Source organism: Rhincodon typus, chromosome 6, assembly GCF_021869965.1.
Source record: "Rhincodon typus isolate 14 chromosome 6, sRhiTyp1.1, whole genome shotgun sequence".
In the NCBI taxonomy this organism is placed as follows: Eukaryota; Metazoa; Chordata; class Chondrichthyes; order Orectolobiformes; family Rhincodontidae; genus Rhincodon; species Rhincodon typus.
Genome location: NC_063337.1, coordinates 60,753,849 through 60,776,568, shown reverse-complemented (window position 1 = coordinate 60,776,568; position 22,720 = coordinate 60,753,849). Strand labels below are relative to the sequence as shown.

The following is a 22,720-nucleotide window of genomic DNA, read 5'->3' as shown; positions in this document are numbered from 1 at the left end:
ATTAATTTTCTTCCACCAACTAATTTTCAATATTGTCTCTGGAATTGCTCCATATTCTGAGATTCAAATGTTCTTCCACATCCTGTCCAACTTTCAGGGAGTAAATAACCTCAAAATGCATGACTTTTATCAACATTAAAGCTGTAGTTTATAGTGACAAACATTGTAATTTACATTACTGCTCGCGTAAATTTTTGAATGCTCATATATTTCTATGGTAAGCTCTGAAAGCAACTGAAAACAAGTTGAGTATTTTTGAAAAATACATTTTCAAACTTCTACTTTTCGCATTCATCAGTACCATCTACAAATATCCAAGTAAGGGAAAACAACACTTACACTACGAGAGAGGAGAATACGGATTGCTTGGCAAGAGGACTCTCTATGACATCACCTACCAATCAGCACTCTTCTCTCAAACAACGTAAATGTTGGTTTTCTCGCAAATTGTCATATTAGGTGCAAGACAAAAAGCTTCAATGTGTCTTTTCTCAACAATACTCGTGCTCTGCAACACCAAAGGACTATAAAGACAAACAAAATATTTATGACCACTCGTCATTAGTTACAACGTAGGATCTGGCTTAGAATAAATGATCATCGAATTAAAAAACTCCAAATTTCTAAAGTCTCAAATTTTTTAACAAAAGATTAGGTTAAGAAACAAAGCTCAGCATGAATCCTGGAATTATCGATGAACTCAGCATAACAATTTTGATTTTGGCGCTCCTTCTGATTAATCCAACTGGGATATTATTTGTTGAAAAACTGCATTAAGCATTGGGCCACAAGGCAATCAGCAGAATAATAGATAGTAAGAATTGTCGATACTAGAGTCAGAGATAACAGTGTGGAGTTGGAGGAACACAGCTGGTCAGGCAGCAGCGGAGCAGGAAAGCTGACGTTTTGGGTGGGGGCCCTTCTTCAGAAACGTCAGCTTTCCTACTCCTCGAATGCTTCCTGACCTGCTGTGTTCCTCCAGCTCCACAGCAGAATAACTGACCTTTTTTTTTTTTTTTATTTACTGTTGTGCAAAGTGTAGGTCATGATAATTTAATATGCTGCTTTTCATCTCAGGCAGAGTGATTGTTCAGTATTTAAGTGCATAAAAACAGGAAGAAATCCAAACAGACTCTTTACTTTCAATAAAATGCTACTAGGAATTCATAACTAGCCAATATGCATTATTCAAAAATTTATGAACATCATGAGCATACTGCATAGCAGAACTTAGCTTCACAACGAAGCAACTCGTTTCTAAAATAAAAACAAACAAATAACTGGCTGATCACATCAAAATTGTTATATGTAGTATTTTTGGAGTTTCAAATTTATTCATAAAACTTGACAGGTGTGGCACAACATACTTAGCATCTTTTCACAATTTTAATGTTGACCTAGAGTTATTAAGAATTAATATTAATACAAATGCTATTGAAATGATTACTAAAATTGAACGTATGTAGCACTCAGTCTACAACATACACTTCAATTGTGCATTATTGGCCTTTCTTAACCTACTATGCCATATCAAAAGTCTTCATGGAATTTGGGGACACCAATACAATCCTTATAGCTTGGGTCCCTTTTCGTGTGTTAAATATGCATTTCAAATGCAATGTTCAAAATAGAGTAGTTACAAATTATACAACTGTCCCAAATCAGAATTTAAGGAAACATGCACTGTATCAATTATGAACCAGTGGTGAACAATTACTGAATACAGTAAATTACACTAACACCTTAAAAGGTGAACAAATATCCACTAACACCAAGCAAATTTTAAAGAATCAAGTGTAAGAACCCAGCTCAGTAAACATGGACAAATGTTCACCGTATTATCTGCAAGATTATACTCTATTTTTCACCCAGAAACAATTATTTGAAATTTTGATTCGTTTAAATAATTTCTACACAGCAAAAGGTATGAATACTACTATCTTTTGCTGTATAAGATTTAGTATTTTGCAGCAGTTCAGATACTTAAATGAATTAGCAATACTTTTTAAAATGTCACGCCATGCAATGTAAATAAAAGATTTTCATGCTTTCAGCATGGTCCTACCTGTGTTCTCATTTACAGTGAAACGACCAAGACCACTGCCATCCCGGATAGAGTACCGAATCTGTCCATCCCTTCCATCATCACCATCTTTTGCTGTCACTTGCAGAACACTTGTCCCAACTGGTGCATTTTCCTTCACAGATGCCATTGTAGCAAATTCCGAAAACTGTGGTGCATAAAGATTTTCATTCACATCAACTACTTCAATTTCTATAAAAGATGCTGAGGACAATGATATGGGCCGGCCTTTATCTTTAACACGAATTGTCAGATTGTAGAATTGCTGTTTTTCGAAGTCCAGCTCTTTTGAAAGACGTACAGCTCCATTGATTCGGTCAATTTCAAACTTCCCATTATAATCATTCACCAAAGAATAGCGCACTTGACCACCTAAACCGAGGTCAGGATCATGAGCTTCAAGCCATGTTACCACAGCACTGACAGGCATATCTTCAAGCACCCTAACAAAATAACTTGAAGGAACAAAATGGGGAGCATTATCATTAACATCCACAAAAATGATCTCCAGATCTACCACAGAATATAGTTGAGGACCAGAGTCAGCTTGGTCACGGGCTTCTACTTTCAGAGTACAGTTAGCAATCAATTCCCGATCAAGCAACTCAGTGACATAAACAATGCCAGTTGAGGCATTAATAGCAAACTGGGGTGTGTGTGTTAATAGTGTGTAAATTATTTCACTGTTGCAAGCCAAATCTTCATCCGTAGCCTCAATCTGAACTATTTCTGTACCAATAACTGTATCCTCTGGAATGCTAACGGAGTAACTTTCCAGCAAAAAACGAGGCTTGTTATCATTAGCATCCTGAATATGAATCGTCATCAGTCTCCAGGCAGAGTTTGGAGGAGACCCCAAATCATAAATAGTGATGTTAAGAATGTATTTATCAGTTAATTCACGATCCATTGGCATCAGAACTGTTAGCCATCCTGTTTCCATTTCAATATTAAAACAACTATCAACATTGCCATCAGAGATGGTGTATACAACTTTGCCATTGAAGCTACTATCTGCATCAGAGGCTGGGATCTTAACAATAGTACTGCCAATGGGAAGATCTTCCTTAATGGCTACTTCAGAAGGAAATGATTTATCAAACTGTGGCGACTGCCTGTTAATTGAATAGAGATCGAGGAATAAGTCCTCCATTTTTGGCTTATTGTTTACTTTTACCATTTTGAGCAATTTTTCAGCTAGTCTCTTCGCAACTCCAGTTTCTCTGCACGAATAGTCCTTCGTAGTTGGCTTACCATCTACCAATGAAATATTAAGAAACATAGGATCAGCAATATTCTCTCCATCCGTAGCTGTTATCTGAAGTGTAAAGCGGCCATCTTTTGGATTTGCACTGTCCAATGTTTTTGACAGGAAAAGCACACCGGAGTCAGAATTTAGGTCAAAGAATCCAAGTTCATTGCCAGAGACTATCCTATATTTTACCAATTCCAGTTCATCAACATCAATAGCTGAGACTGTAGTTATTTGTTCCCCAACAGGAAACTCATGGGAAATCACTCCTCGGCAGTCCACTTTTTCAAAGAGGGGCTTATTGTCATTCACATTTTCCACATTTACAGTTACATTTACTTCATTCTCACGTCGATAAGGTGAACCCCAATCTGACGCCCGAACAAAAAACCTATAACTCCGAGGTGAAGACTCAAAATCCAGCAGTTCACTTGTGCTGATGATACCTGTAAACTGGTTTATTACAAAAGGTAATGGGTTCAGGCTGCGAATGCTGTATGTCACATATCCATTTTCTCCTTGATCATTATCAGTCGCAGTAACAACTAAAACACTGCTACCAATAGGCATGCTCTCATTGATTGATGTCTCGTATGATAGTTGATGAAATTCTGGTGTATGATCATTGGCATCTTCTACTTTTATCACAACTTGAACTTTCATTTCACTGACATTGCTCATCACCTCCAATATGAAATACTCTCTCTCAAGGATGCGTATATGCTGTGTCGTGGTGACCAGGCCAGTATGAGGATTAATGGAGAAATACTGAGCATCTTCAGTTTCACCAAGATTATATTTCACATTCTGTGGTTCAGGCTTTAGCTTAACAGCAACAACTACTACTCCAGGGGGAGCAAATTCATTCACTTTCACTTCATAGGCATCCTCTGCAAAGGATACTTGGTTTTCATTTTCCTCCAGATTTTTAATATGTACAATTTTCACTGCAGAGAATTTTTGAGGAGTTCCCTTATCTTTTGCTTGAAGAGTAAGATTATAGCCATAAGGGATGTCTTCCCAATTCACTGTCTTTGCTAACTTTATCCAATATTCCCTGCTTCCTAACCCAGTTCTAACAAGATGGAACTGTTCTAAAGGATCACCCGCCACAATAGATACTGATTCAATTTCACCATTAATTCCATCATCCAGGTCATCTGTGGTGATAATTGCATAGATAGGATCAATGTCCATCAAGGAAGGAACATGTGACACTACGCTTAATGTTGGGGCATGTTCATTAAACCTATCAATATGAATGACTAGCTTTGCTGTACTGCTTACTCCATTGTTTCCATAAAGTTTCATTCCACGATCCACTGCTAAAACCTCTAGGTCATATTGGCTTCTCTCATCATAGTTCAGTTTGCCACTGACAGAAACAATACCACTAGTTGGATGTACAGCAAAAATGTCAACTCTATCTTTAAAATAGTAATAAAATTCTCCATTTGATCCTATATCTGCATCAGTTGCTGTCACCTGAGCAATACTTGTTCTCAATGGTGTGTTTTCAGGAATTGTTACAGAATACGTTGTTGGAGAAAATAAAGGCCGCAAATCATTCATATCCAAAACTTGAATATTTACTTTTGTCCACGCCTCCAGAGCTTCCCCTTTAATGGCAGCTTTCACAACAAGTGAATAGTGGTTCTGAACCTCCCTATTCAGTATGGCAGAATTACCTCCCTTAGTCCTTATCCTTAGGAAACAGAAATCCCCTAGTGAAACTTCTTCTACTTTGAAGAAGCTGTCTTCATCTCCAGAAATAATTCTGTATTTAATGTCCCATGATGGATCAGTCAAGCTTATCCCCATTTTAACTTTACTGTTGGCATAAGTCCTTGCAGCAGAGTTCTCGTAAATAGTGGCATTATATAGAAAATGTGTAAACTGGAAGGTTGCAGGCAAAGCTCGTTCTTGAAACTGGTGACCCTTGCAATTAAAGCTGTAGAGCTGGAACAGCAGGAGGGCAAGGCAGAGGAAGGAAAGTGGCATGCCAGCCCCACAGCCCATATTTAGATCCATTCCATCATTCTTCCATTCTAATATTGAGACAATAAAAGAAAAAAGTTATGAATTAGGGTAATGCACACAAGTAAACTATAGTCTTAAAAAAATACATTCCTACCCAGAACTTTAAATTGATTACTATTGATTGCAAGATTTAATCAACAATCTTCAAAATGGTTTAAAGATATTTTAATCACAAGATGAACTACAGTGGATCCACTAAACACAGTAGCCTCAATTCTGTGGTGTAAACAGCAAAACTGCTACTATTATGTTTGTGGTCCTTTGAAACTGACAGCAATCTCTGAAGTTAGCACATGCACAACTAAACTCATGGGACTCAGCTCAAAAGAGGGTATAAGTCTAGCAACTGCGGTTTGGTCAGTTTAACATCAGTGGCAAGGTTTCTGAAACAATAATCAGAAAAACATCAACAGGTACTTTAAAAAGCTTATAAAACAAAGAACAGAGGATGCTGGTGAAATCCAGGTCAGGTCTGGCAGCATCCGTGGAGTGAAAGCAGGGTTATCATTTCAGGTTCAGCTGAAATGGATTCTGGTGAAGTTGCTAAGAAAAGTGATATTTATGCTGAAGTGGGTGGGTGGGGAGCAGGAGTAATGAGAGATATGAAAGAGGTAGGCAAATGAGGGTATTTTTGATTACAGGCCACAACAGGAGAAACTGAAAAAAAAAGTGATAATGACAGCTGAATGTAGGAAAGAACGAGCAAGCTGTGTTGAAAGCAACCCATTTAATGTAATAACAGGACAGAGTGGGTGACAATGGGTTGGTTGTACTAAAAGCAACCTACGGTCATGACAGGGGTGGGTAAGGAAGGTGGGTAAAAACACTGATGCAAATCAGGTTCTCAAGTTATTGCATTCAATGCACGTCCTGGAGGCTGCAGGGTCCCCAAGGGGTAAAAATGAGATATTGTTCTTCAAGCTTACACTGAGTAGCTTACACTTGTTATTGCAGCAAGCCTGTGATAAAAATGTTGACTTGGGAACACCTGTTGAACTGGCAGGAAACTGGAAGCTTGAGGTAATTTTTACATACAGAATGAAGATGTTCTGAAAAGCAGTCACCCAGTCTGCACTTTATTTCCCAAAGCAGGAGACCACAGAAGTAGCAGCAAATACAGTAGATTTGGTTAAATGAAGTGCAGATAAACTGCTGCTTCACCTAGAAGGTAAGCCTGGGCCTATGAATGGCAAGAAAGGAGGTGGTAAACGGCAGCCATTACCTTTCTTCGAATGCATGGGAAGGCGCCATAGGAGGTGTGGGGGGTTGCTGTTAGGAATAGAGTCAGAGTGGACCAGGATGTCCCAGTGGTAATGGTCCCTGTGGAATGCTGACAAGGGACAGAGGGAAGTGTGTGCCTGGTCGTGGCACCTTGTTAGGTGTTGGAAATGGCAGCTCATGATTCTTTGGATGCAGAAACTAATGGGGTAGTAAGGGAGGACCGGGGGACGTTATTATTGTTGTGGGAGGTAAGAGAAGGGATGAGGACAGAATTCTGGGAGATGGGTCAGACACAGCTAAAGGCCCTGTCAAGGATGCTAGAGGGGATCCACAGTTGACAAGAAACAATGGACACTCGAGGCCCTCTATAGAAGGCAGTCATCAGAACAGATGTGAGGTGGGGGGGGGGGGGAAAGAGTGTGGAGAGAGAGAGAGAGAGAGAGAGAGAGAGAGAGAGAGAGAGAGAGAAATAGTTACAGACAGACAGGATTTGTAAGAGTTATTGTGCTCAACTTACTGAAGTAAACAAAAAACATTTGATGAAAAGAATACAAATTCAATTGTTTGTATGGATCTTGAGAAAGGCTTTGAAAATGTACCACAAAAACCTGGTTAACAAAATTCAGGCTCTTGGAAGTGCAAATACAAGGACACCTGGGATAAAAATATCGACTTAAGGACAGGAAGTATTGAATTGCAATTAGTTGATTTTCAAACTCTAGGGTGATCGACAGTGATGTTCCTTAAGCATTGGTGCTAGAATTGTACCTTGTTACTTATACAGAACTTTGGATATTTGCATACAAAAATACAAGTAAAATTTCAAACTTTACCAAAATCTCCAGTTGTAGAGGTGGGGCAGACATCAATTGATCACAACAGAATATAAATAGTTTAGCAAAATTGGCAAGCAAATGGAATTTAATAGAGAAATAAATGTTTAAATTATACTTAAATGGGGAAATACTGCAGAAAGGTACAGCAGAGGGATGCGGGAGCCTTAATGCAAGAATCAAAAAAAGCCAGTATACTAAATTCAGTAGGTATCAGGGAATGCAAATGTAATGTTGGCCTTTTTATATTCCATTCCTTTTGAAACAGAGGATTTTGCTTAGATCATACAAGGCACTGGTCAAGCCAAAGCTGGAATGCTGTGAAGAGTTTTGGTCCCTTTATCTAAAAAAGAGAGACCTGGCACTGGAAGCAGTTCAGAGAAGGTTCAGTAGGTTGATCCAGGGTATGGAGCGATTTTCTTATACAGGACAGGATGAAAAGGTTAGGTCTGTACTCAGTAAGTTTAGGAGAATCAGAGGAGACCTGACAAACATAAAAGATTCTTAGGGGCTTGTAGGGTAGATGCAGAGTGGTTGCTTCCTACTGTAGTGTAGGGTAGGACCAAAAGGACAATCTTAGTATGGAGTAGCCCATTTCAGAAAGAGCTATGGAAACATTTGAGGGTAGTGAATCTGTTGAATTCTTTACTGCAGGGGGCTATCGAAAGCAGATTTCTAATCATTAAAGCAATGAAGAGTTATGGGGATAAACCATGAAAATGGAGATATAGATGGTCAGATCAGCCGTGATCTCATTGAATGGTACAGCAGACTTGATAAGTTCATTGGCTCCCACATCCCATGGTCTTAAATGAGAAGTGATGCGCTTTGTATTGGCAGAATTGAGAAAAACAAACTTAAAATGGCAGTCTAAAGGTTTGCAAGAACAAAAGGAATCAGTGGGTTCATCTAACATGTCTATGAAGGTGCCAAGACACACAAAGGAATTTATAAAAGGAAATGGAATCTCTTTTATAAAATTACAGTGTTCAGTATAAAGTAGGGAAATTATACTGAACCTGAAGCCTACAGTCCACACCTAGGGTATTACAATCATTTCTGGTCACTACACTTTAGAATGCGTGTGAGGGGCCTTCAGCTGGTGGGTGAAATTTACTAGAATGTAGATTAAATCCTTTTTCCTATTGAAACAAAGCTGCAAGATGTGCTTGAGCAGAGACAGGAGTTAATACACGTGCACAAGAATACGACAGGTTTAGATTAAGGTAGGCAATGCAAAGCCATCCCCATTACCTGATAGCACAAAGACCAGTGAAGACATATTTAAGACTTTGAGGGAAAAAAAAAGAAAAAAAAAAGAGAAAAGGTGGAAATTTGGATGGAACTACTTTTAAATGTAGCAAGCAGGTCCTTCGTGACCTGGAACACACTGCCTATAAAAGTGGACGAAGGATTTGGGAAGCCCATTAGTTCAGTGGGAAACCTAATTGAATCAAATGACATTCAGACACAAATTAGATGCCTTCAGGCCTTCCCATGATTGACATTCCAGGCAGGGGGAAGTCCTGCCAGCCAGAGGAAGAAGTTTACTACTACAGTAGCCGCTAGTAGAAATGAACCCAGAGGCTCAGGTTTGTTTAGGGACTCCAGTGAAAATGACTGAAAATGAGTGGTAGTGCTGATTGTGGTGGTGGTTGCAGAGTTTGGTGGGGGAGGTGGGGGGTGAGGGTTACAGGAAATATATGATTAAGGTCAAGATAGTCTGATAGACGGGTATCTCCACCTCTAGCAATGGAAGGCTGCTAGCAAAATTGACATTTTAATGACCAATTTTCCAAGGGCTCAAGAGACCCATACAACCTCCCATTTTATTCCTTAGCCACCTCTAAATTGTGATCAGCCCAGAGATGGTGTCAACTGGCTCAAATGAATCAACATCCCACAAGCAGTTACCCTTGAACTTAAATTAGGGATACAGATCTCACCACTGGGGCTTCTTCCAAAAAGATGTGGACTCAGCTGCCATGCCCTTTATGATGGGTCACTTTAACTCTAGCCCAATGAATAATTTTAATTAAAGATATTGCATGTGCACTTGACCAAAATGGACTCGGAGGACTATGAAGATTGATCTAATTGAATTGCTCTACAGCAAGCTAGCATTGACTCTGACTGCCAAATTGCCTCTGTGCTGCAATGAATATATGGGCCAGTCTTTGCAGAGGATCTTTAAATATCAAGAACTTGGATGCGGAAAAGCCAAGGACTTGCCTCCTCCCTACCAGCCTCTTCCAGTTTGGCTTGATAAGATCATAGTGTGTTTCAGTGTGATTTTAATGACGTGGTCTCTAATCGAAACTAAGCTCGTAATGTTGCGACTTTTGTTTTAACAATACAGAAACAAACAAGTCCCGAGCTTTCTAACAGTCCTCACTTGTTTACCTGGCTGGATCATAAGCCATCACAAGGCAAATAAAAACTCATGAGTTCTGAAAACTCTCAAACTATTTTTGTTAAAATCACCATGTTACAAAAAAAAACACAATAATTAACTCCTTCAGGCAAACAGAAACCCATGTCGCTACTTCAAAATACAAACAATTTTTATTAAAAATACAAATTGCAGTCTACATCACAAGTTTGCTAGCAGCCAGAAGTGAGAGACGAATTTACATCAGCAGGGCCATTTGAACTTACAGCTGAATTAAAACAGACTGCATTTGTTTGTGCAAAGGAACACAATCCATAGCAAAGTCTTAAGCTGATGCAATAATGTGTTATTATCGGAAATTGTTAAATCATCTGCTCTTCAATTTAAAAAAATAAACAGGCTTAAGTGGTCAGTGAAAAGCACTATTGGACTGCTTCAAATGACTTGCCACCAGGACCAAGAAAGATAAAACAATGAAAACAACGGAAATGGTATTAATAGAATTATTTATTGACATTTTTCAAAGGTGGCAATTAGTCATACGATTGTTTGGTGGGGTTTAAAAACACTTCTCAGCAAAATTTCTGAATTCACAGTTTGAAGAGGTTAAAGAATTAGCCATTTTTGATGTAGCTGTTAGATCAAAACACATTTATTTTTATGAGAGATAGTAGGAACTGCAGATGCTGGAGAATCCGAGACAACAAGGTGCAGGGTCTAGGCCCGAAACGTCAGCCTCTCTGCTCCTATGATGCTGCTTGGCCTGCTGTGTTCATCCAGCCCTGCACATTTATTTTTATACTAGCTTAACCACTGGAGGGATAAGTATTGGATGGATTTCATGAATAGGTGGATTTCTTTTTCTAAAAAAAGTACGTTTCCAAGAGTATTTCATGGTTTTTTTTTTCCCCTATCCCAAAGTGGCTCATGGGGTCTCACCATTAAGGATAGCAAAACAAGTGGCTATGGAGTTGGCATGGGACAAACAGAGCATAAGGACTACGTGAGGCAAGACAACGAGAGGGGTTAGTAGCCTTAAAGCTTCTTAGAAAGGAGTGGATCAAAATCCCAGACAACGTAGATAGGCCTGCTAATCAAAATTCAACTTAAATGAGCATTCCTTCTCACCTCCACCACCCCCCCAACTTTCAAGATGGTAGTAGGGCTCTTGAGCCAGGCCTCATCCATTCTGACTGCTTTTCTTCTTTTCATAGAATCGTAGAATTCCCTACAGCGTGGGAACAGGCCATTTGGCCCAACAAATCCACACCTACTCTCTGAAGAGGATCCCACCCAGACTCATACCCCTCATCTATCCCTGTATTTCCCATGGCTAGTCATCTAACACACACATCCATGGACACTATGGGCAATTTAGCATGGCCAATCCATCTAACTTGTACATCTTTGGACCATGGGAGGAAACCAGCACACCCAGGGGAAACCCACACAGACACGGGAGAACATACAAACTCCACACAGTCGCCCAAGGCTGGAATTAAACCCAGGTCCTTGGCTCTGTGAGGCAGCAGTGCTAACCACTGAGCCGCCCTAAGGACTTTTATTTTGGTTCCACTTTACCTTCTGGAGGGATTTGGTCATGGAGGCAGTAGCTACGGCAGTGGTTGAGGGCCCGGAGTGGAACTCTGGCACAAGGCAGCTGGTGCACTGCTGCCATGGTTTCTTGGAGGTTTGGAGTGTGGAAGCATCTTGGGGTCTCGGTGTTGTTCCAGATCAGGATTCTGGAAATCTGCAAAGTGGCTGGTAAGCCAGGGTGAACTCTAGCAGTCGGCAAGATGGCATCATGAAGGAGTCAGTGCCCAGCATGGCAGAGGGGGGGTGGTGGTGGTTCTGATTCTGATTCACATGGGGGAACATTGAACCCAGTGCGGGTAAGACCAGCATGGAGCATCTGCAGGCCTACGGCTAAAGGAGGACTGCAATTCCTTGTTTTTTTTTTCCCCTATTTTATACTAAGATGGATTGTAATGTTCAAATTTTAACCTATTTCTTTATTTTTCTACTTTGTACCCTAGTATCTCTATACAGGAGTCCATGCAACAATAAACTTAATTCTAGTTATATTTGTTGAAAATAACTTATTTTTGATGAGATCTAACATACTTGAGATTCTCTTCAAGCTTTATAGCATTAGCTTCTACCTTAAACCCATACACATGCCCCAATAATTTCTCCCTACCTGTAAAACATACAAGTTTAAAAATTGGACATTTCAACAGTTTTAACTTCCCGATTCCTTGAGAGAATATAGCGATGTGATTGGTTATCTTTGCTTGATGACATTACTAATACAAAGCACTTGGAGTTTCCCCTTGACAGTGGTAAAGAAAAAACAGCTATTGGAAAAAGAGAAAATCAGCACCAGAAGGTGTACAATCTTTTTGGCAGTTTCCTTTGGAGGTTGGGGCAAACCCTGACAATACACTATCATCTGCAAAATTCAAGCCAATGGAATTACAATTAGAGTAATTATTGGAGTTTCTTTTTCAATAGAACTCCATGTTGCAAGTATTGGTTAAGTTAAAAGACCAGTTTTACAGGAAAAAGTCTACCACTATACTGTAAATACATTGTCAAAGGATATTTTATTTTATTCAAAACAGAACCCTGAATGCTGTATTCAAATTGGGAACTGAAAATATTCAAAATTAAAGGCTCAAATTGCTTATTAACTTTCACAGTTCTGAATTTTACATGCAACTTTCATCACATATCAAATTCAGGTGATTTAAACACTTGTTAGAGAGTCCACATTTAGCTTATATCCTATTTCGATATTCATAAGTTAAGTAGGTTATGCGTTTTGCTGAAATACACATACTTTAAAAAGTGTTAAATATTTCAACTGGCAAATATACTGGGATATTGTTATTTAATTTAATGTAACTGAAGCACACATTCCTCTTTTGGTATCATGTCAAGTTTTATAAAGTAACTGAAATATAGTTGAAAACAATGCTGGCAATGTAAGTTTGCTTACTGATCAACTATCAATGTCCATTTTAAGTGTTTATGAATATTGCTAAGTGGACATGTCAATGTTAATAGCAGGTTGTTTTATTTTCCCCTCAAACTAGAACACCTAGCATTGGTCCATTAAAAAACGTATGCATAGCAGCAATTAAAGGTTCATTTTCCTGCAAAATAGAAAGCTATAATGGTACTGTTGGAAGTATTTTAAACATTTTTAATTCAATTAAGATGTGTAGTAAAAATAATTAACCCTAACGTATCATTTACTGTTTGCACAGTATTCTGAAAAGTTTGGTTTCCTTCAACAGACGACCAGGGAAGTAAGTGACAAAACTGCAGAAAGGAAGTATAGTTTAAAGCAGACCACAAAATGGTTACAAATAAGGGAGGTTTCTCAGGCCATCTTAGTTCACCACTAGCCAGATTTTACAATCAATCAATCAGTACTTAAACAACTTATTTCTGATGCTAATGATACAACACAGATTTAACCAGTTGGGTTGCTTGAATTTCCCTTTTCTCAATGTTTGTTTGAATTTGCTACCAGGTCAAGGGTTTATTTCCAGCAATAGTGTGTCATCAAAACAGCCAAACACTGACATACTCGGACAGCAATTGAAGAACTAAAATATATAGGTTATTGTTCACTTAGATTTCACAGGGAGAGTGAAATGTGTGATTGGGTTGGATATGTGGGATTCATGTAGAAGTTGGAAATAGGGGAAAAATCTTTGGAAATAGTTGAAAGAATTTGAGAAATTTAACACTTACGAAGTTGTGTTTCAGGACCGGTGGTTTTGTTTATGAGTAATTATGAGCACTAAAATCTCAGTTACACCTCATTCAACAACATGCGACTCAAACACCTTTATTGTGAGATGAATAGCAAAAATGGTCAGTTCTTATTCATTCAATTAATTTTAACTGATTAAAGGTAATTTTAATATTGTGACCCATAAAGAACTGTAGAATTGCAGCAAACAGTTTTGGATTTCTGGATTTGACTTCACATATGCAGAAGCCAGAGACCATCATTATCAGGGAGTAATGATGGGGAATCCTCAAATTTGATGTCTCTGCAATCAAAACCCAGCTTCCTCCGTCCTCATTCCCTTCCCTGCACCAGTACATGCAATAGTTTTTGAAATGTTTTCAGAGTTTTTGGTGCATCCTGAACAACCATTTAAAATATTGTTTAAATAAGAAAGAATGTATTTAGACTAAACTAACAATTATGCAATCAGATCAAAACTAAATCTGTATGCATTTTGTCAAAACATACATTTCCATAAAACAGTGGATAGACAATGAATAAACTGCAGAGTTTTAAATTACAATGAGATTTTAAACTCCAGTTTGAAATCTATACGTATTATATATATTGAAGAGAACACATCTACCCTTCTGGAGGGACAGAAACTATTACAATATATTCAAAGTCTATACACACTCTGCCGACATATCATATGCAACCTCAGAAACTAGTTTATCCAAAACATGCTTGTATAAATCTGGAAGTATTGTTGCCAGTGCTGCTACAACCAACCACATGTATGAATGAATTCATGAGTTTTCCTGCTAAAGTCACCAATTGGCAAGATTCCCATTGCAGTTCTTGGATCTGGGATTGTGCCAAAACAGGTCTATATTGCAGCCGTACAGGGTTGATGCAGTGCTGAAGCTATAATAGAAGTGTCAGCACAACAGCAGTACTGATGACACAGGTTAATAAAACAAATACATACAGGCATTGTTTGAAAGATTGGCGTTCATGTTGGACTCATTACTGGCTGTAACTACATACATTTTGAAACCGTGCCAAGTCATCCATGTTATCAAACATAGCTATAGGTAAACACAACTTACCTTTATGAAAAAGATCATAGCATGATTCAGTACAGAAGAGCTATTCGATGCATTGAGAGATTTTCACCAAGATCTGTAATTGGAGTCATGAAATTTCTTAATTTGATTCACTTGCCTAGTGGATAATTGCCCCGAAAAGGCAAAATTTTCATTTGAAGTCTAGTGCAGGACAGATTCAGGAGAAACTTGTCTCTCTCACACACACACACACACACACACACACAAAGCCAGCCATAGGAACTGCCAAGTCTGAGTTGAGTTGGTTAAATGGGCTGCTTAATTTCACTGGGAATTCTGCAAGTTGTTCTGTTGAGCATTAGGGCAACTAGCCCCCACCCTCATTCATAACAAGCTAAGCACTCAAAGCCTCCATAACCTCCATGGCAACCTAGGACATGCCACCTACTCCCAGGATCCCTTGTAGCCTGTAACAACTCAGCACCAACTCATGACACTGATCTAGAAAACTTCATCTTTGCACCCTCCAAGGCAACTCATCCCATACTTACCATGGGCAGATGTTCAGAGCCATTCTGAGGTGAAATCAAATAAATATCTAAGTATCCATTACACATTCATACATAGAAGCCCATTCAACTCATTTAAATCCTCTCTCATTCTTAACCATTTACGAAAGCAACTATTTGTAGTCATCACCTCTCAGATAGCCAATCTTTCAATAATCATTTTAATAACAGAGATTATGAACTCTAACAACCATAACACATTGTGGAAGCAGTCTAGGACAATAACACTAACTCTTCTAATTCACTCAAGATGCAGCATCACTGGCTAGGCTAATATTTATTGCCTGTTCCTAGGTTACCCTGGAGATGGTGGTGGTGAGGCATCTTTCCTGACCTGCAGCCCTCCATTTGCTATAGGGACACCACAACACTATTAGGGAGGGAGTTCCAATGTTTTGACCCAGCAACACTGGAAAAGGCAATATATTTCCAAGTCTGGATGGTGAGTGGCTTGGAGGGGAACTTGCAGATGGTAGTGATCCCATGTATCCGCTGCGGTTTTCCTTCTAAGATAGTACTGGTCATAGTTTTGGCAGGTGATGTATAAGGAGCACTCTCAAATTTCTGCAGTACATCTTGTAGATAGTACCTACACCTGCTGAGTATCGTCAGTGGAGCAAGTGAATATTTGTAGATGCAGTGCCTACCAAGCAGGTGATTTTGCCTTGTATGGTATCAAGCTTCTTTAGCACTGTTGGAATGCAAGAGGGGAAATATTCCAACACACTCCTGACTTGTGCCTTGTAGATGGTGGACAGGCTTTGGAGAGTTAGGGAGGGTGTTACTCACCAAGATGCTAAGCCTCAGACCTGCTCTTGCAGCCACAGTATTTGGATGGCCAGTCCAGTACAGATTTAAGTCAATGAGAACCCTTAGGATATTGAAAGTGGTGGAATGGAGTGATGATACAATTGTATGTCAAGGGACAAAGGTTAAATTCTGTCTTGTTGGAGATGGTCATACCTGGCACTTGTGGTGCAAATGTTATTTAACAGTTATCTAAAATTCAGGCTTAGGCTGATAAATGAACCAGCTAAGTTTTAATGACAAACAATTATCTTAGTCATAACTACTGGGACTCACTTTTTAAACAACTGCAAACAACTGCAAACAACTATAGTCAATGTCTACTGGAATTTTCCCTTGGTCATCCAGGTCCCTTGAGGTGTTACTGGAACTACCTAGGTGCAATCTCCCAGAAGAGGATCCAGCACTCCTTGCAGGTCAAGGACCATCACCTGTTTTCATGGCTTTTGACCCAGCAAACAGCCCACCTGATGGAAGAGATTCCCTTCCCCCATTTAAGGTCTGGCTGCTAAGGCTATTGCTCTTTTACCTTAAAAAGTTAAGGTTTGAGAAAGGGTTCCTCCATCTTGGGGTATATGGTCATACACCTCAAAAGACAACTAGCTGCTTCACCAGTGCAGGGGGACTTCTTATTGACTCCCTAGCTTCAAGAGCTTGGCACCCTTACTGGGGCAATTGGCCAACTTTGTCATAAGAGCAGGTTTCAGACTTCTATTCAATGACAGTGACATCCTGAAGCCACAAGGGAAATACTGATCTGTTTCTCTCCATCTAATCCCTCAAGAATTTCCAGATAATGTATATATTTTCTGGCAATTAAGTGTAATTGCAACTTGAAGCCTGCACTGCATTTTGTAGCCGACAGACTTTGAAACATAATTTTTATATGTAATACAATAGTAATCCTGTTTCACTTCCAGAATTCAAATGCAATGCATGCACATGCTTCTTACTCCTGGACAACAGAATTTCTGCACAATTTCTTCCTCTCGTGAGATCAGCCATCTGCATTAAACTTGTCCCATGCCCTAGATGCCAAATCTTGGTGCATTGCTTCTTCTCTGCTCTGCCATAATCAATGTCCTTGTTTCTTTTCTATGACCTGTTCCCATCAAATGCACACCCCTTGTGCCAGGCAGGTAGCTTTAAGTGGCATTAACAGCACAAAATTAGGCCTGCTACTGAAACATGCACCTATTTGCATGCAGTTATCATGGAAGTCAGCAAACACCAAGATGTTTGCACGTTGACTGCAGTGGAACCAACAGCTCCTGGTTACTTCCATATTCCAACACCTGTTTGGAGAATTGCAATTACACTTGCATCAAATGATTTTCCACAGTTATATAGTGTAAATGCTTTCAATTTAGTTTGCAGCAGCCATTAAGTATGTTCTTTGAAAGACAATGTTAGAAGCATGAAAGAGAGAGAGAGTGAATTTATAGAGCTGAAGGCCAGCTATTCTTTTTTAAGAAGATACAAGATCAGCATTTTGTAATTTTTCAATGCTCAGTGAGTCAGAATGGCTTTGAATCGTCTATTCCCAGCTACTGTAGAAACAAAAAGAGAATTGAACTTTTTCTTGTCTGTGGTGAAGGTATAAAATGACTGCAGAATTGAACAAAAGGAATGAGCATAAGTGGAGCAATCATTTTATTTATGCTAGGGCAACAGGGCTCCAAACTGTACTGCACGGAGCAGAAAACCCAGCAAGGAAAGATTGACTGTTTTGTAGACACACTTTGAACCCTCAAAAGATTGTTATTTATGAACAGTGTTCTCAGATCAGGGAGAAAGAAAACACATGGGTCAATGTGTGATGACATTGACATTTAAATCTGGAGAGTTTGGATCATTGAAAGACACCCTCCAACGGATTTACCCATTAGGTATCCCGTTGAGAGCACATCTGCTGAGACAAGAAACGTACTGAAAACCAAAACATACGCACACAGAAGCTCAGATTGTCAGTCATCCCCTATAGTGTACTAATGGGATAACAGACAAGGTTTTTACAGTATGCAGAGACACATTCCAAGTCACAGGTGAACATCATTGTTAAAAAAAGAAATATTTGAAGAGCCAGCAGAAAGATCAAGCTCAGGATGCAAATAATGCATACAGCCCAACTCAAAAAAAAAGCACAACTAGCGTGAGGATATAGTCGTCTAACCGCAAAAAGTTGAATCAATTTTTTTTTAAAAACAAGCACTCAGGTCAGAAAGAAATATAGTAAGCCTATACAGACGATTGCTGAAGTGACTAAGTTGATGATTCTGATTAATTACTCTACACCATGCACCAGACTGGCACCATCAGGTCTAAAATTAAATGATTTCTCAATAGAATGATGACTATAACAGAAAATCTTCAAGTACACGTGATTTATTAGATAGAATTTGCAAGTAATCGAGTGTGTCACATGGTGAGTAAAGTGTCAACAGCTGAACAAGTGAAGGGATGACCTATGAACCTATGCTTTGAACACAACAAGCATTGCAGACCTCTGTCAAGATGGTGATCCAAAAATAGATGACAAGGTAATACTGAAACTATATGACAGAACGTTACCCATACAAAATGGCAATGAAATAGCAGAATAAACATGGAGTTCCAGATTGCGAAGGTTAAGCAAAATCTATTAAACCTCACCAGTCAGGGAACACTTCAGGGGTTAAGGACATTCAGCCTCTGATCTTCAAATAAGGATCCTTCAAGGCAGCCTTCGATACAGGATAACGCTGAATCGCCAAGCTGAAACTGATAACCTATTTCTGTACTAATGAGGACAGCCTCGACCGTGATCTTGGGTACATGTTGTGCTACATGTAACCCTACCGCACTATTTTGTTTGTAAAATCTTCCTTACTGCTCTGTTTTGACATTACCTTGATTACCTGTGATTATCTCTCTACCTTAGCTTGTACAGTTTTTGATCACTTGTTACTTTGGTTAGACCATCATGTGACTGATTCCTACTCATGTTATTCCAGCCATTTGGTTTGTCTCTAGCACCACATTTTTGATCATGTGTAATTATCTATGCCTTTATCGGTTCATAGGTCATCCCTTCACTTGTTATTCAGTAGTTGACACTTTATTCACATCATGTGACACTTGATTACCTGCAAAGACTTGCTATTTAGCCTGTTGACACTACTCACTACTATTTGTACTTGTCTATTGACACTCAATTACCTGGAATTATCTTGCCATTATCTCTCTGCCTATATATTCTGTGCCTGTGCGCCTCCCTCCACATCACCTGACAAAGGAGCAGCGCTTTGAAAGCATGTGATTTTAAATAAACCTATTGGACTATAACCTGGTGTGCGGCTTCTGATTTTTTCCATCCCAGTCCAACGCTAGCATCTTTACTTGAAAAGTAGATAATGCACATATGGTAGAGGAATTTGGCCAGATTCTGACAATGGAGAGCAGTAGTGGTGATGCAGAGAAACATGCAAAAGATGTGCAACGTTCTGTTCAAATTGTGAACTATTCGGCAAAGCTTTTGCCAATTTGCCAGAGTGTGAATCTCATATGCATGCTTACTGCTAAACTGCAGTGGTCTTAGAGAACATAACAAATGGCTTTCATAAGAACAAAACAAGTACGTACAATGATGGTGCTGAAGTACTGTGATACCCATGATTAAGCCCACTTCTATTGGAAGGCCAGTGAGGCTGCATTTGCATCAACCGCAATACAAAGACAATGAGGCTGTAGACATGCTCGCCGAGCTAGTGGGTTTGGTTGCAAACATTTTGTCACCCTGCTCAGTAACAGTCATCCGGTGAAGCGTCTGTGTTCTCTCTCACTTGTTATTTATATGCCTCAATTTTCTGGGGTGGTTAGTATTACTTTGTTTTGTTTCTCAGTGGTTATACACAGGGTGTAATTCAATAGGTTTGTTGACGGAGTTCCGGTTGGAATACAGGCCTCTAGGAATTCCCTGGTGTGTCTGTTTGGCTTGTGCGATTATGTAGGTAACAAGGTGTAGAGGTGGATGAACACAGCAGACCAAGCAGCATCAGAGGAGCAGGAAATTTTTCTGAAGGGTCTAGGCCCGAAATGTCAGCTTTCCTGCTCCTCTGATGCTGCTTGGCCTACTGTGTTCATCCAGCTCTACACTGTTATCTCAGATTCTCCTGCATCTGCAGTTCCTACTATCTCTGATGTGATTATGTAGGTGTTGTCCCAGTCGAATTTGTGTCCCTCATTGTCAGTGTAGTGACTGCTGGACGAAGCAAGTAAGCAGGCAACCCAGGACACCAAAGGACACTACCATGAAACTACTAGATCCGTGCCTCACAACCCACCTCCCCTTTAACAACAGCATATACAAACAAATCAACGAACCACCAATGGGATCCCCAATATCAGGGCTGACTGCAGAAGGAGTAATGCAAAGGTTAGAATGGGTAGCACTCCCCACCATACAACCCATACTTTGGGTCTGATATGCAGATAACACCTTCATGATTATTAAACACAAAACTAGAAGAAGCCCACCAATACATAAAACAACATCCTTACTAGGATGAAATTCACGAAGGAAGAGAACAACCAACTACCCTTCTTGGACATAATGATAGAATGTAAAAACAATGGGGAACTCCAGACTAGCGTATATAGAAAGACCACACATACAGACCAGATACACAATTACATTAGCAACCATCCCAATGCCCACAAACCGAGTACATCAGGACACTATTTAAAACAAGCCACAACACATTGCAGCAATCCAGAACTACAAAGCAGAACAGAAGCATTTATACGGAATCTTCAAAAGAAATGATACCCGAAGAGCACAATCCACCATGACCTCCGAGGCAGACCACAACAGGAACCCTAAATCATCCTACCATACATCAAGGGCATTTCAGAGATGACCACAAGACTACTCAGATCCCTAGGTATCAGGGTAGCCCACAAACAGACAACCACCCTACGACAGCTACTGACGAAATGTAAAGGATTCCCTACCCACAACCAGCATAACTGGGGTAATATACAAAATATCAAGCAAGGACTGTGAGGAACACTACATAGGCCAAACCAGAAGAAAATTGACTACATGGATACACGTACACCAACTAGCCACCAAGAGACACGGCCAATTCTCACTTGTCTCACTACACAAGGTCAACGAGGGGCATGAATTCAACTGGGACAACACATCCATAATCACAGACATGCCAGGGAATTCCTGGAGGCCTAGTATTCCAACCAGAACTCCATCAACAAGCACATTGAATTAGACCCTGTGTACAAACTACTGAGAAGCAAAACTGGAAGTAATACCACTCCAGCAAACAGAGGCTCATAAATAACAAGTGGGACAGAACACCGACACTTCACTGGAGGCACACTGACGATGTTACCTAGCAGGGTGACGAAACGTTTGCAACCAAACCCACCGGCTCGGCGAGCATGTCATCCACAACCCAATCCACAATCCATCAAAAAAAATGTAGTAAAAAAACTTCAAACAAAGACAACAAGTTGCAATAAAATGACCTGCTGGATTTAAATATTGTATGCAAAGCATTTTGAGACTTGGAGAAGTGGGAGTGACTAGAATCAAAAGATTTGGAATGAATAAGTTTGTTTGTTGACCTTTGTTGGCTAACATGCGTAACTTGCAACTGCAAATTCTAGCATGTGTAATTTTTATACATAAAGGGGGCATTTAGATGAATGTATTTTCATGTAGTATACTGGATCACTTGCCTGGTCACAATGACACCTCTAACTTTAGTAAAGTGCTTTCAATTTAGCTTGTGGCAAACATGAGACACCAATTAAAGAGAACCTGCTCTCTTTTAAGGCACTGTCGAAATCTGCAGCCTTTACATGGAAACATAGAAGATAACAACAGGAGGCAGCCATTAGGCCCTTTGAGCCTGCTCCACCATTCTTCACACTCACGACTGATTGTCCAACTCAAAGACTAACCTTGCTTTCTCCCCATAACCTTTGATCCCAATCACCCCCAGTGCTATATCTAGTCACCTCTTGAACACATTAAATGTTTTGACATCAACTACTTCCTGTGGTAATGAATTCCACAAGCTCACCACTCTTTGGGTGAAGATGAGACATTTCTTGTCCTAAATGGTCTACCCCAAATCTTCAAACTGTGACCCCTGGTTCTGGACACACCCACCATCGGGAACACCCTTCCTTCATAAAATTCTAACAATTGGACAGGGTTGATAAGTCTGAGATCCTCCCTCATTCATCTGAACTCCAGCGAAAACAATCCCAACCTAGTCAGGCTCTCCTCATTCATCAGAGTGCCATCCCCAGAATCAGCCTTGTTAACCTTTGCTGCACTCCCAACAGCAAGAACATCCTGCCTCAGAAAAGGAGACCAAAACTGCACGGAATATTCCAAGTGTGGTCTCACCAAGGCCCTGCACAACGGCAACACATCCCTGCTCTTGTACTCAAAACTTCTTGCAATGAAGGCCAAGATACTACTTACCTTCTTGACTGCCTGCTGCACCTGCATGTTTACCTTCAGTAACTGGTGCACAAAGACACCCAGGTCCTGCTGCACACTCCCCTCTCCCAATTTACAGCCATTCAGGTAGTAATCTGCCTTAGAGATAGTAGGAACTGCAGATGCTGGAGAATCCGAGACAACAAGGTGCAGGGCTGGATGAACACAGCAGGCCAAGCAGCATCATAGGA

At 39.9% G+C, this 22,720-nt stretch overlaps 1 protein-coding gene across 5 annotated transcripts in view; it reads right to left on the bottom strand.

The window, feature by feature from the left end:
• Positions 1-22,720, bottom strand: part of fat3a (FAT atypical cadherin 3a) — a 689,153-nt gene that overhangs the window by 488,568 nt on the left and 177,865 nt on the right. For 4 of the 5 annotated variants that reach the window (XM_048598158.1, XM_048598163.1, XM_048598159.1 and 1 more), the window contains one exon: positions 2,066-5,383. In XM_048598158.1, coding sequence (XP_048454115.1) covers positions 2,066-5,383 — 3,318 coding nt within the window. Of the gene's footprint in view, positions 1-2,065; positions 5,384-14,681; positions 14,735-22,720 lie in introns of those variants that run through there. The other variant, XM_048598162.1, reaches the window with a different exon arrangement.